Here is a 15067-nt window from a genome sequence, read left to right on the forward strand (position 1 = left end):
GAATACTTCTTTCTTTTATCAACTACAAAATTAAACATTTATTTTCTATGGAACCTTCAGAACAATTTTGTCTATTATAAATATATCTACCTCTCCATCAAAAACCTAGAAGTAAAACCTTTGTTCTTTAAGCAACCTTGTTTCAATGCTAACACTACTGATGTAGTTGATGTTGTCCTGATGTAAGAATATAAAATCAGAAACTGTGTAAGTGTAAGGTCAAATTAATATTGATGTAATTAAATTCAGTCAGGTATCAAAGCAGGCTGCAGTGGTATCAGTCCGCTTTGTGCCGTCTAACAGAACCTACATACTGGAGATGGAGCAATAATAACAGGGCACCAAGCACAACTTTTAGCTAATCACTGGCAGCTAACAACTGAAATTAGTCATTTGGCATTTCTTATGTTGATGGATTCCACTACTTCCAGAAGAAAATATGAGCCAGTATTTATCTTTAAAACAAGCATGTTTACTCACAGATTCCTGCTTTTTCCTAAAAGAACAGATTAAATCAATAAGCTAAAGCACAAAAAATCTGTTTAAATTACCTAAATTCAAACACAGGCAAGTACTAATGGGAATTGACTTTTTACTATTTTTTAAAAAGAAATCCTTTCTAGTTTCTACAATTTTCTCTGTACACAGACTAGTAAGACAGTGTGATGTTACCCCTGAATGTGATAGCATAATTTATTTCATTCTTTTATTCTCATTCTCTTTTTTCCTAAGTTTATATTAGCATATTCTAGCTGAAGTGTTCTCTGTAATCCAAAAGAAGCTACAGTATTTGCAGAGCAGTGCACAAATTCTTTTCTTGCATCCATGCTCTCCTCGAAGTTTCATTACTAACACTGTGATAAGACATGCAGATGATGGCCTGCAATCAGAAAAAGTAGGCTGCATATTTTAATCAATAAACACACCATTCACTTGGAACCTATCTCTTTGGAGAAAGGAGATATGCTGTGGATTTTATAGTTTGCTTTGGAAAGGTTCAGGATTGTGGATTGTTTGGTTATGTTATTGTGAAAGTTCAGAGACTCATAGAATATGTTGAGTTGTAAGTGACCCAAAAGGATCATTCAGTCCAACTTCAGGCCCTGAACAGGACGCCCCAAGAAACCCACCATGTGCCTGAGATGATTGCTCAAATGCTTCTTGAGCTCTGTCAGGCCAGTGCTGCGACCACTTCCCTGGGGAGCCTGTTCCAGTGCCCAGCCACCCTCTGGATGAAAAACTTCTTCCTGATATCCAACCTAAACCTTCTCTGACTCAGCTTCATGCTGTTTCCTCAAGTCCTTTCACTGGCCTTAAGAGTGAAAAGATCAGCATCTGTCCTTCCTCTTCCTCTCACCAGGAAGCTGTAACTGCAGTGAGGTCTGCCCTCAATCTCCTCCTCTCCATGCTAAATAGACCAAGTGACCTCAGTCACTCCTCACACGCTTCCCCTCAGGGCCCTTCATCATCTTTGTTGCCCTCCTTTGGACACTCTGCAATAGTTTCATGTCCTTCTTACATTGTGGCACCCAGAGCTGCCCCCAGCACTGGAGGCAAGGCCGCCCCAGAGCAGAGCAGAGCAGGACAATCCCCTCCCTTGTCCAGCTGGCCACGCTGTCCCTGATGCCCCCAGGACAGGGTTGGCCCTCCTGGCTGCCAGGGCACTGCTGGCTCGTGTCCAACTTTCTGCTGACCAGGACCCCAGATCCCTTCCACAGCACTGCCCTCCAGCATCTCATTCCCCAGTCTATGCACACCACTGGGGTTGCCCCATCCCAGATACAGAATCCAGCATTTGTCCTCGTTAAACTTAATATGGTTGGTGATCATTCTGCAAATCTGCCAGCATTAGCTGAGAAAATTATTCAGGCTAGTTTTAATCCAGTTTAGGTACTCAAAGTAATTCTCAACACACCAGCACAAATATTGTGTCACCACCAAGGTGGTGCCCCAGGGAAGGAGGTGGAGCTACTGCTTCAAGTGATAGGAAAACTATTTGTGTTAGCCATTTGTTTTTTAACAGATTCATATAAAGGAGAAAGACAGGAGTTTAAAAGTTTCTGAGATCACTGAGGCTTAGTTTCTCATACTGAAAAACTTCTTTGTTCTTCAGATTTCTTGTTCTTATTTTAAAAGCTGCTTGGTATCTTTATCTAACACTGTACAATCTTTTGGTTCATTTACAAATTCTTCCAAGACAGATGTATTCTTGTTAAATACATAAAATTTGATTGGTACTACCCTTAATGATGGAAGCACTTAAACAAACACAAAAATAAAAATTTTTAAAAATCAAAATCCAGACTATTAAAGAATAACCCAGAAAACCTTATTCCAGTTATCAAGACCACCAGAAGAATAGACCATGTCTGTTCCTCTTCTAAATGTGCTAGTCCTAAGGCAGGAAAGTTAAGTTGTTGCCATTAATAATAATTATTGCACATGTATCTGAGAACACATCTGTCCTCTGCTGTGCCCACCTTTTCCAAAATAAAATCATCACCCCCACTGTTGTATCTTCCTTCAGAGCATTGCAGACTACTTGAGAATATTTAAGCTTGTCTTAATTAATGCTGCATTTACATCCACATTACAGAGTTATCTGACCCAAGCACAATGCTCAACTATTTACTAAGTTTGTGTCTGCAAAATCTCATCTCTTTCTGCTTCTAGAAATAATTCAGAAACAGAGACAGCATCCTACAGCATTTTTAGGCTTCCCTCATCCCCCAAGGACATTCTAACATCTTTGTCTATGGCTGATAGAAATCTTGACAAAGGAACCCACATCCTCAGGAAGTTTGGTCTCAATCTGACAATGAAGTACCTTGTATCTGTATCTTCAGAATGGTAGGACAATTTCACAGCCTTTTCAAGGTAAACCAAAGGCTCCTGGGCACTGTAAAATTTGAACCAGATATAAAATATTCTTTCAAATTATAACCTCTGCAAGGTAATGGTGTTATCTTCATATATGCAGCCAATGAAATCCTGCCTTTTCACCTTGTCAGAAGATACACAGGACTGTTTTCATTGAGACTTTAATTTCATTTCATAATTTCATTTAAATTAAAACTCTATCAGAATTTGTTTACAAACTGATATTAAAAATATCAGTTGAGATTATGGTAGCAAAAAAGAAATTTTAAAATAGAATAATATTTTCCAGTTTATTTAGTTTGTGCTTATTCCACCATAATCACTTTCCTTTTTTTACGCAAATACATCTTTGGACTATAAAGAATTAAAAACCCCACAACTGTTAAATAAAAATATGGCAAGAAATTCAGGGCTAAGTGAATATCCTGGATTACTTGGGAAATCAAAGCAAAATAGAAAGCAGATTTCATATTCCTCATGGTTTTATAAGTGGAAAACATTTTTCCCACAAACAATAACTCAATGCTCCCTAAATTCTCCTTTAGCTTTGGCAACAAGTGGTTCTTATATGGAAAGTCAAGAAAATATCTGCCTAAGATCTGAGCAGGTTAATCCCCACAAGAGCCATCTGCATCAGCTGCTTTCTCAAGGAATCACAATTTTTACATTTGAAGAAAAAAATTCATGCATAAAGACCATTAAGGTCAGAAGAAGTGTATGCACTTGGCTTAAGATTGTGGGGAAGAAAAAAAAACTTACATACTTACATAGGTCTCTTGTAAGAGTATTTCTGCACACATCCTATATGAATATGCACAGGTGGAGAGCACACAACTTTGACCTAACCAGAAACAGGACAGCCACAACAGTAGTTGGGCTGTTGGCACTACCCACAGCAAGCAGAAATCACTACTAACTCTCTACTAAAGCAGAATTTAAATCTGGGGATACAAAGCCCTTGTATCAACAAAAAACAGTTTAACAGCTTCACTGCACATTGAGTAGGTAAGAGCATGACCCTGGTGTTTCAGGCCATTCTAGACATAACTGGGTCCCTAAATCTTGTAATTTCTTACTACCCTTCATGGGAAATGTGCATATGACTAGCTACATACACCTCATCATCAAAGGGAGTTCAGACATACAAAAGAATTGATTATTGGATATGTTCACTTACTCAAAGACCAGCATTTTCAGAAATAACTCAGGAATAATATGAGATAATTGGTGCTGCTCTCGTTTCACTTGCTGCTACAGATGTGGCCTTGGAAACCATCATTCACTCTGAGAACTAGCAAGGTTCATTTTAAGCCTAAATTGCTGATCATTCTGCTGCTTTTGACTTAAATCACAGATTCATAGAAGGATATACAGAACATTCTGAGTTGAAAGGGTATTCTGGTGAATTCTTTTGTGAAACAACAGCAGCACCTCAACCTCTGTGTGAGGCCTCCAGTCCCCTGCTGTATCCACAGCGATGCTTCTGGACAACCTTGGGCCAGGAACTTCCCACCAGGGACAGCGCAATACCACACCAGCGACAGGGGAGAAGCCTGACACAGTCTGAGCTGCTGTTATTAGATACAAACTTACTGTCTCTCACAATCATATGTGCTTTCAGCATCAGTGACACTGATACTACAGCTTCAAGCACATTTGTTTGTCCCCCACTTCCATTTTAGAGGACAACTGACCCAACAGCTCTAAGAGTTCACACAAGGAAAAAAAAATCAAGGCATGATGGCAGTAAAACCAAAACAAATTCCACAATTCAGAAATTTAGTCTGTGTGTAAACCCAAGAACAATTCCCATGTGCCAAGATAGGAATCCAATTACATGGTAGCCTCTTCTGATAAACTCTAGAAAATAAGCTTGAACTAAATAGAAACTAGAACTAAAAAGTTCTACCTTGGAATAAAATGTGTCTAAGACATTTTTTCAGTCATGCTTCCTGCATACTCCAAAAAGGCAAAACAGCCATTCCTCTCCCCTGTGACATTCAGCATCCATTTGAGGTAAAACACTGATAAATAGAAATAACATCAGTGTACATTCACTTGGTTTTGACTTAATAAAAAAGAATTTGTATCACAAGTATACGGCAATTTCATTAATTCCCATCTGTCAGATACTGCACATCTTCCCTCATAATTTAGACAGTGTGATTTCAAAACACAAGTACAATATCACCATATATACTTTTACCCAACCTATAGCAAACATTATTTCAGTAATATGGCATAAGCAGAACAGTCCATTCCATGTAGAAAATCTAAGCTGGCATCAGTGCTGTCTCTGATTTTCTGATTCAATAAAGTCCTGCAGCAGAGTCATATAAAATAAAGCCAGGAGCTTTTTAAATAAGGAAGAACTTAATATCTTACAAAATTTTTAAAGTTAGATTTTCCACTTTTTATCAGCCAAAATTTCCCAAAGATGTTTTCACAGGTAGAGAGGGGACATTTTGGACTTCTGGCACTTGAGAAACGCTGCAAGACTCATGTGGGAACAAATACTGGTATTCCTTCTAGAAAAATGAGAGCACTGAAATAGTTTATTTTGACACTTAAATTGCCTTTCTTCAGAGGCAGCCAACCATTAAAATAGATGAAATGATTCACACCTCATGGTGCTACTTTTTCAGGCTTCTACGCACATAAACTATTCTTCATCACAGTGTCCACATTTAGAGATTGTCTTCATAATCAGAGCAGAAATCATTTCTAAACCAGAGAACTAGATAGATATCTAAGATTTAAAGGAATTGCCAACATAAATTTTTTTCAGGAGATGCAGCTTATATTAGTGTATTTAGTATTTATCTTTTAATACAAGCTTAAAATATTTCTGACAAAGAACATTACATGCATACAAAACAATGTTCAGGCTGCCTCGTTTGCTGTTACAGTCAGGTTTTACCAGCAGAATTCGGACAACAGAGTTCTGCTGCTTCCCACCCTCACTGTCAATACTGCCACATTTGCAGAGTCAAGACTAATCCTCCAGTTCTGGGAAGATGACAAGAGGGGAATAAGGAAAATAACTTAAAATACAATAAAAAATAAGCACATATAATTAAACTAATACTGAAAAATTAATTTGAAAGCAATTTAAAAACCAGCTTTATAAAACTTAACAATTTAGTAATAGGATTTTTTTTTGAAAGTGCAGCTATTTTCAGCTTTCCCTATCAGAGCTACAGTTCAGGTGCTTGTAATACCAGCATGGATGCAAGTCTTAAGTTTAACAGAATTATTATTTTGTACTCACAGAGAAGAAAAATTAACACAGAATAATGTTTAAATTAATAGCAGCAGCTGCAATACAATAATAAACTGTCAGTACCTCCTTGCCAGACAAGTAATTCAAGCAGTTGTTCTCAGTCACTTTTCATATAAAAGAACATAAAATAAAAGGGGGGGTATTTTATAATCCAGGTTTATACATCCTAAAGAGGTCATTAAATTGAACAGGCCAATAAATAAAAACTATGGCTTAATGCCTAAGTGGGCTAACTTTTACTGTTGGAGGAGGAGGTCCGGAGATGTTCCCTAAAGGAAACAGATCATGCATGCATACCCCTGGCACTGGAAAGATTTTCATTACTCACTCACCAAACCAACAGCTTCCAACATGGTATTATTCCCCGCTCTTCTCCATTTTCCTAAACTATTGGTAGGAATAATTCTATTCCTAAATTGAGAGACTTCATGGTTATTTTATCACAAAATTTTTAAATCCCACAAAAAAATGCATAATTCAGAAGTCAAGCATAGCTATAAAATTGTGTAAGAAAGGGTGCAACCAACATTAAGTAACCTCATAAGATCTTTTGTCTATTTACTGCAGCTTGTTTCCAATGACTTTAGCTGCACATTGTAGAAGCCTATCATAATACAGCCTTCCCTATATAGCAGATGGTGCTAAAAGTCATTTACAAATAAAAATCTATATCCTAAACCTGCAGCAAATGACAAGGCTTGTCTCCCTAATCTTGTACTTAAAATAATCAGCACTAAACTGAAAACAGAGACAAGAACAAATAGTTTCAGAAACCACAAGGAAAACCAGTTTAAGGCTATTTTCTGTATGAAATAGAACATTTTTATAGCATAGGCAAGCCAAACGTTTCTATACACCTGAACCAAAACCTGGGCTATTACTGTTTCTAGAGCATAAGCTCTTTGAAAGTATGCACATACACAGTACTGTGAATTTATCAATGCAGCACTCTTAATGTAAGACAAAAGAAAAATAAAGAGGGTCAATCAAGTTGTACAGTAGCAAGAAACACAAGATTTCCAAGTTCAGAGCTCATTCAATAAAAAGGAGCTAAAGATCCTTCTCTTTATATATTCCATACTAGGGTAAATGTATGCTGTTGACAGAACTATGTTTGATATTTAATCAACAATTAAGCTATAGACTTTGGACGGCTACCTATAACAGCAGTGACATGGACAAAGAACAATGATGCGTTACAGCCTTTAAATAGTAATCAAGATTTTAGTTAAACTTTAAATAGCATTTGGAAGAAAGTGTGGAACTCAGGCATTTTTCTTCTAGTTATTTATTTATTTGGTGACAGTAACAGTCAATATTATGTATTTTGAGATTTAAAAAAAACAAGAATATCGGCTGAAGTTTAACTTTTCTTCTTTCACAGTTGGTAAAGCCTACTTTCATGCCTGTATGTGGCCTCCTCTTCACTTCCTCCTGAAGAAAAGTTTGGATGAGTCACCCAAACTTTATCTTGCTTTATGTAGGATCCTGTAATTCTGTACTTTAAATACAGACTAATAAAATCAGTACCCATGATTTAGAACAGTCAAAAGGCAACAGAGCAATTACTTGATTACCTGAATCCTCAAGGTTTGGAATTAAACACTTGGGCATAGCTTACTTGTGATCATCTTGTTTAATCACATAAGTCTATTCTAATTAAATTATTTTCCAGTATATCTTAAAAATAAAGCTTCATCATCTCCATTTCATATAGTTGAAAATGAAGAAGGATTTGTCTGAAACCATAAAGTGATAGCAGTAGATTAGGATTCAGACCTTCCTGCACACCATTTTTTATTCTCTGTACCATCTGAACAACACTATCCTAAAAAAAATGAATGATGAAATGACTGTGGAATAAAAGTAACAATGCTGAACACTAACATCATAACGCATTAGTCTCCATCTAGGCACACAAAACACAAAGCATGTGTTTGGTTATTTTTTGCAAAAGATTTGACTTAGGTAAGTCATTCTACATGAAACAAAATTAATGGAAGACAAGCATAATCAAAACCCCACTGTATGTCACACCCAGGTTGTTTTTCTTCTCATGCCTATCACCCTCTGCACTATACAATAAATGAAGCAGAGACCGAACAGGAGGCATGCTTCACATGACAATGAAGAAATCTGTGTCCATCCAACAACAAAACTCCATGATACTTCACAGACAAAAAAGGGCCCCTCTCTCAACAGCTGTAACAGTAGCAGACAAATACAGAGAAAAAGCTAAGTCCATACCACATAAAGCACCTGTTACAGACTGCGACTATCCACCATAGTGAAATCCGGACAAAATCCACAAAATCACAATGTTCTAAATATTCGAAGCCGTCGGCACATTAGGGGCCCAATCACTGATTGAAGCACACAGTCTTAGCACTCAGGCAGCAGGTGACGAACACAATGTCGCCAGTGAGGGATGCAGGCGATGCCCCAGCGGCGCTCGGAGCCAGGCGGGCCCTGCGGACACTGCGCTGCCGCAGGAGCCCCGCGCACGGCAGGCACGGCCGGGCAACCTCGTGTTTACATTGCGAACAGCTCATTAAAATTAGTTTATTACTAGCCAGGTCTGCCAATATAAACACTGTATTCTTGTTCTTAAGCAATGGGATGTACCAAGAAAAAATGTATTTTAAATGAATTTGTTACCAGATAGATTCGCTGCTCTACAGTGTAACAGTTTCGAAGAAATCTTGGACACAAGATAGCATTCTTTCCCCCAAAACCCCCCATTCTTATGAGTTATAAAAATACACAGGGTTAATTTTTTTTATATTTTTCACTATGTAAAACTCTACTACCCAATTTTAATCACTTTCATCTTTAAAATCCAAAGACACCTCCTCTGTGACACTGATACAATTCCACTCATATTTTGTAGATCAAACACTGGCAAGAAATCATCAACTGATTGCTGTGGAGACTGGCTACTGAGGTAGCACTTTCCTTTCTTTTTAAATTAGACAGCTTTTGTTATCGATTGAATTACTAGACAAAGAGCCAAATGCTTTGGCACTGCTCTGCCATTAGTTAGAACTGAAAATGTACTTTAAAATCCAGGTTCTAATCAGCATTTGCACACATTTCAACTGAAACTGAGACTACTAACGTTTGGGAAAGTGAAGAGTTCCTGAATTTTTATTCCTGCACATACAAAGCAGAAGAAAACTCTGCTAATTTGTTAATGTAGGTGTATTTATGTTTCTCTTAAGTTGGTAAAGATTGAACAATTAAAGGATACTAATGACACACTGCAATCTGATCAACAGAGATGAAATACTGGGAGTGAACATGCCTATTTTGAATACACACACACACAAAATCTGCATGCATCTTGTGTGGCAGTAAAAAAGACCTGAAGCTCAGCAAAATGTTCTTTTGGCTTTCTCAAACCTGAAGTGAAACATTTTAATACTAAAGTAGAATAAGTCAGAATATAAAAATATATAAAGCTGTCAGAAAAGTAGAACTATCTTTTTCCAGCTAACTACACTGCTATATATAAATCTATCAGAGGGGAACAATGAACAAAAGACAATTCAGTTTCCTTAAGGATCATAATTTTTAACTCTGCAATAGATGTTCGAAAATTACAGATCAAAAATAGGACATTTATAGAAAGAGTTAGAAACTAAGGGAGAAATAACAGCACAGGAAATATAACAAACAATAAAAGGTTATTTCCTCAAGAACAGAGAATCATCTGGCCTTCAAATTACTTAGTGGGCAATGAATTTTAGATCAGATCCTCCTAACTGCTACATTTGCATCTCTTCCCTGTACTTACTGGCTCAAATTAACACAACAGATTGTTCTTGCTGATTCAAAATTATGTATGGCAATAAATTCAGGAAAGTGAAACAACTTTCATATTAATTATGAAATACTCAGAAAGTTCATAAAGCTAAAATTCTGCAAAAGAATACGTTGTATCAGCCATGGTGACCTGGAGACCCTGAATTAACGGAGCTCAGCCTGGTGATCTGCTCAATTAACACTCTTGGTGCAAGGTTGGCATCTACTCAATTGATGAGATCTTTATGGACAGATGCACCTATTGAAAGAACAGGAGTCACAGCTGTATCTCCAATCCACTTTTCATTAAGAATAAAATTGCAGGGTCTTGATGGCAATGATCCATGTAGATGAACATCTATTCATGTCTGAACTAGTGTAAACACACAGTTTACCTGTCAGCTTTATTTAAAAACGAAATAAGTTAGTTCAGTTTTGGTTTGTGAGTTTGGGTTCTAAGGCATGTGTATTCTGAGACACTTGAGCACTCTCCTGGTAATCATCTCTCCATTTCTCAGTCCACCATGCTTGCATTCCAGCACAGCCCAGCACTGTGCTCACAATTTCACTGCTGCACTGCCTAATTAACAGCTTTAAGAGCTCCTTCTTTCAAAAGCTGACACAACCATAGCAGAGCAGCAAGAATATACTCATCATTTTACACCTCCAGTGTAATGTCAAACTTCAAGCTTAACACTAAAATCCTGAGGCTTGCACTGAATGAGTGAGTCCAAGGGCAAACACCAGTGCTTTTCTCTGGACAGCTGCACTCGAGCAGCTCCAGCCCAGGCAAAGCACTGCAGAAAGAGCATGGTAAGATTTACCAGAGCTGCTCATCACCACCACACTCCAAAGTTGAGTTCAGTATGTGCTGAAGTGATACAATTACACATGGCAAGGAAGCGGAGGTTTGGATTAGTTTCACACAGCCTACAGTGACCTATCTGCTCTTGTTCTGGAGAAGATAACGCTTGCCAACGCACCCCCAGATAATGTCTACAAAATACTATCAAAAATAACTCAGTTCATAGTGAGTAGATAGAGCTTATATGCAAAATCATAAATGCTCAAATGTATTTGAGCACTGTTAAGCTCTCCTTAAATTTAGCTGTCAACTCAGAACTCTTCGGTAGGAATGTATTTATAGAAGGGTTTCTTATGGATCAGCCAAGGTCAAATGCCATTAAGTGCTATCATCCATGTGTACATGTAGTACGCATAAAAATGTCACTTCATTAAATTAGTGGGTGACACAAATGGCAGAAAAACAAATAATAAAAATATGGTAGCTTTACCAAGTAATCTGCATGATCTAAATGTAATACAGAAAACAGGCTTTCATAACCACTGTTACATGCCCAAAAAGAGTAAGACCATACCATAGAAAGCTGTGACAATATCAAAATTATTTATCTTAGCATAGACAACCTAACAACAAGCTTTCAACAAGACACAATGAGAGAATAAGCACTCAGCCAACGCCTCAGTGAGGTTGCAATAACCACTCCCCTTTGTGGATGTCCTTGCTGACACCTATCACGGCACCAAGCACACAGTTCTAGCATTCCTCTTTCCATCTCTTTATCAGACCAAAACCAGAAGAACCCACCAAGTGCTGGCTATGCATCTCATCTGTGCCAATGAGAAGAAAATCCTCCATGTTTTTTGGGTTTTTTTAGCAGAAAAAGGGTGGTAATAACCATGCCACACATTTTGGCTGGTTGGTTGTTTCCTGGGACGTTTTATTTTGCCTTCATAACTGCCTGTGAGAACAAACTAAATGCAGAGTTCTGCATCTCATAACACCTATGAATTGAGAATAGGTCTTTTCTGAAGACATGCTTTAATCAAACGCAAATAATTACACTCAACACAGGCATTAATAACTGTTAAGGCACAAAAGATAGCAAAAATCCCATTAGAATATCTAACAGTCTCTCTTGAGCCCTGAGGGGGGATGGGAGGCACATAATCAATCAATGTATTTGGCTTCATAGATTCTCCTGCTGAAGAAACAGATGGATGTGGTCAGCCATCCTGTGGTCAGGAAGGTACGCAAAGAAAGTCTCTTCATTTAGAGCCACTGAATAAAACATCTCTTGATGACAGTGGAATTGCTATCTAGAGAAAGACGGCTTATTACCTCAGCTCCTCACGCCTTTCAAATTTACACCATGTGTTATAGATCAACAGCTACTTTTTCGCTTTTTACGGCTTCCCAAAAATAAAGCATGCACACAAAATACAGAATAGCAGCTGTTTATGACTTTTTACACTGTAAGGAAATGAATTCCATTTTGAATTCCATTCCACATTTTTAGTTTTGGTTATGTTATTTTTGGAGGATGGAATAGTGGCATTCCAGCCAGTCTTTTTAAGATGCTTTCCCTGACTCTCAGTTCATGTTGCCGTATTGCTACTTTTAACTGAAAACACATTTCCACTTTTGATAATTTACACTGCAAGGCAGCTGTTTAGTAAACAAGTATATTTTTCAATATGAATATGCTTTCATACTCAGACTATTTAGCAGCACACCAATGCAAAATTAATGTCAAATTGCATAAAGCAACAATACCAGAGACCAAAAGAAAGTGATTTTACAGGAAATCTGTTGCAAATTTCCTAAATAATAATAATGAATAGTCCATTATTTCATACACAGATATGTAGACTGCACAAGCTAGGAAATTTGATTGATTAGCATTATACTTCACTTGCTGCCAGTTTTTTAAATAATACTACTGACAAGGTGTAGAGAACAGTGATGACCTTTACTGTAAAAAAAATGCATTTACAATCCAGCTAACATTCTCCCATGTTTTTTTTCTCAATGTATTACATGAAGCAGTCTACATTGTTAGCATATAAAACAAAAAAAAATCCAGTTCTTAGCAGCCCAGTCTCAATTTTTTAGCTAGGATTTCTCTTCAGAAACATAAACATATTTTAGTGTATTCAATCTATGTTCAAGGCATGGGAGGTGAGAGAATAAAAGAATCATACATATGAAAGTATAAAAGCAGAGTGTGAAAAAGTCTACTGGGGTTAAGTATTAACCTGATGCATTTTTCAGAACGACTGTACTATTTTTAACTGCTCTTTTTTGGCCACAGGTCAAAGTTTTCCAAGCAAAATACCAAAGTGGAAATGCTGGGAGTGAAGCCCAGAGGCAGCTCTCTCTGCTTTGGCCTAGGCAAAAACTTATCTGAATCCAGTCAGATATGTATGTTTCCCACCCCCCTCTATTGACTATGGCTGTCATTATGCCTCTGAACATGTATGAGAGGAGTAACACAGCACCACAGCCTCGGGAAGAACATTTTTCAGATGTTATAGGAAATTCCTATATTCTCCACACAGCACAGGCATACATTCTGTTCAGTCAGTTCCTGTATTTTTGGCCAAACAGAACTGAGTCATTTGAAAGCACAAAAAAAACCACAGTGTAAGTGCCTTGAGCAACTGTTGGAAGGACTGGGATTTAGTCCCCCTTTTTCTGCTCCTCATAACTGGGACACATTAGAAATCTTGAGGCAGACTGAAAATACAAGATTTGAAGACCCTAAAGTTCAGTTAAAATACTAATAATTATAAAACTAATAATGTTAATATTGATAACAACAGTGATAACAATCATTACAATAATCTGTCTCTTGGCTGCCTTTCTAGAGTTTAGAGGGTTAAATGAGAAAATCTAACCCCTTTCACACTTCTTCACAAGGGCACAGATTTCTCACTAAAGTAAATTGTATTTCATACACTCACACGGAAAAATGCTATTTGAAACAGGACACAGACTAATCAATTTGCCCCAATGAAAAATAAACGTGAAGGGTCACTGGACCCCCCAGTTACATTTCTCCCTTAGGCGTGTCCCCCTTTCCTGAATTATTTCCACATCACACAGCAACCTCAGCTTCACCAGGGGACGTTCCCCAGGGGGTGAGCGATGGGTGCCCGGCAGCGCACACAAAGGCAGGTACTTTGGGGACGGACACGCTGTGATTCCCAGGCGCGAAAGCGAACGGTGCGAACGATGCTGGGAGGGAAAACAGGGCGCTTTCCTCTCCCTGGATCAGACCTCGTCAGGGACGTTTCTCGCTTTCCCCCAAATAAGATGTAGCTAATCGGGGAGCGCTCGCTTTCCTCTCACAGCGCCGTGCCCGTGCCCTCTCTCAACAGCCCTGGGGGCGAGGGCCGCTCCCGCCACCTCCCCGCTGCCGGTGGCCCGGCCGGGGGCGTGGAGACGATCCCTCGTCCTCCCCCAGGAAAGCACTTTCAGGACGCGGGAGCCCTTTCCTTCCTTCCCGTTCCCTCCCGCCCGCCTGAAGCGAGGGCAGCGCTCCCTTTGTTCCCCCGCCGAGCGCTCCCCCCAGGCGCGGCCGCCCCTCACCAGCAGGCTCTCCACGTTGACCGGGGAGCGCGGGTCGCGGATCATGGACTCCAGCTTCCTCTGCCGGCCCTCGAGCATCCCCGCCGCCGGCTCCAGCGCCTCGGCCGCCAGGGGAGCCGCCGACATCTTCGCCGCCGGCTGCTGGCTCATCCTCCGGCCCGCCTAGTGCCGGGCCCGCGGAGGGCACTGCGCGGGGCCGCCCGGCGGGCCTAGCGCGGCGGCGAGCCCGGGAAGGGCGGGGGCGGCGAGGCGGGAGCGGAGGGCAGCGCCGCCGGTGGCCGCCGCCCGGGCATGAAGGGCGAGGGAAAACGGCCGCTGCTCCGCCCGGGCGCGGGGAGAGGGAGGGGAGAGAGCTGGAAGGGAGGGACGGAGCGCTTCCCGCCGTGCCCCCGCCTCTCCCCGCTCGGGGCGTCCCTTGGCGGCCGCCGCCTCACTGCCCGCTCCGCCGGGACATCGCTCCGAGGGCGGGGGGAGGCGGGCAGCGAAGGGGGAGCGGCTGCCGCGGCGTCGGGCTCAGAGTGCGGCTCCCTCTGCAGCGCTCGCCGGTTGCCGGGGCGGGAGCCGCGATCCCCGGCAGCCCCGCTTGCCCTCGCCGCTCTCGGCGTTCCGCCCGCCCCCGGCCCGGCGCGGCCTCCCGCTCCCCGGCCCGCGCAGGCCGCCTCCCCTACCCACAAGGCCCCGCTGCGAGCGGCGCATTGTTCGGC

General features: G+C 40.4%; 1 protein-coding gene across 6 annotated transcripts in view; it reads right to left on the reverse strand.

Annotated features, from left to right (window-relative positions):
* Nucleotides 1-14532, reverse strand: part of ROCK2 (Rho associated coiled-coil containing protein kinase 2) — a 104888-nt gene extending 90356 nt beyond the window's left edge. For 4 of the 6 annotated variants that reach the window (XM_039715703.1, XM_039715702.1, XM_039715700.1 and 1 more), the window contains exon 1: nucleotides 14364-14532. In XM_039715703.1, coding sequence (XP_039571637.1) covers nucleotides 14364-14513 — 150 coding nt within the window. In that variant the 5' untranslated portion in view covers nucleotides 14514-14532. The remainder of the gene's footprint in view (nucleotides 1-14363) is intronic. The other 2 variants (XM_039715701.1, XM_039715699.1) reach the window with 1 other exon arrangement.
* Nucleotides 14533-15067: the final 535 nt, after the last annotated feature.

The sequence above is a fragment of the Passer montanus genome, unplaced genomic scaffold (genome assembly GCF_014805655.1).
Source record: "Passer montanus isolate IOZ18808 unplaced genomic scaffold, ASM1480565v1 scaffold34, whole genome shotgun sequence".
Taxonomy (NCBI): domain Eukaryota; kingdom Metazoa; phylum Chordata; class Aves; order Passeriformes; family Passeridae; genus Passer; species Passer montanus.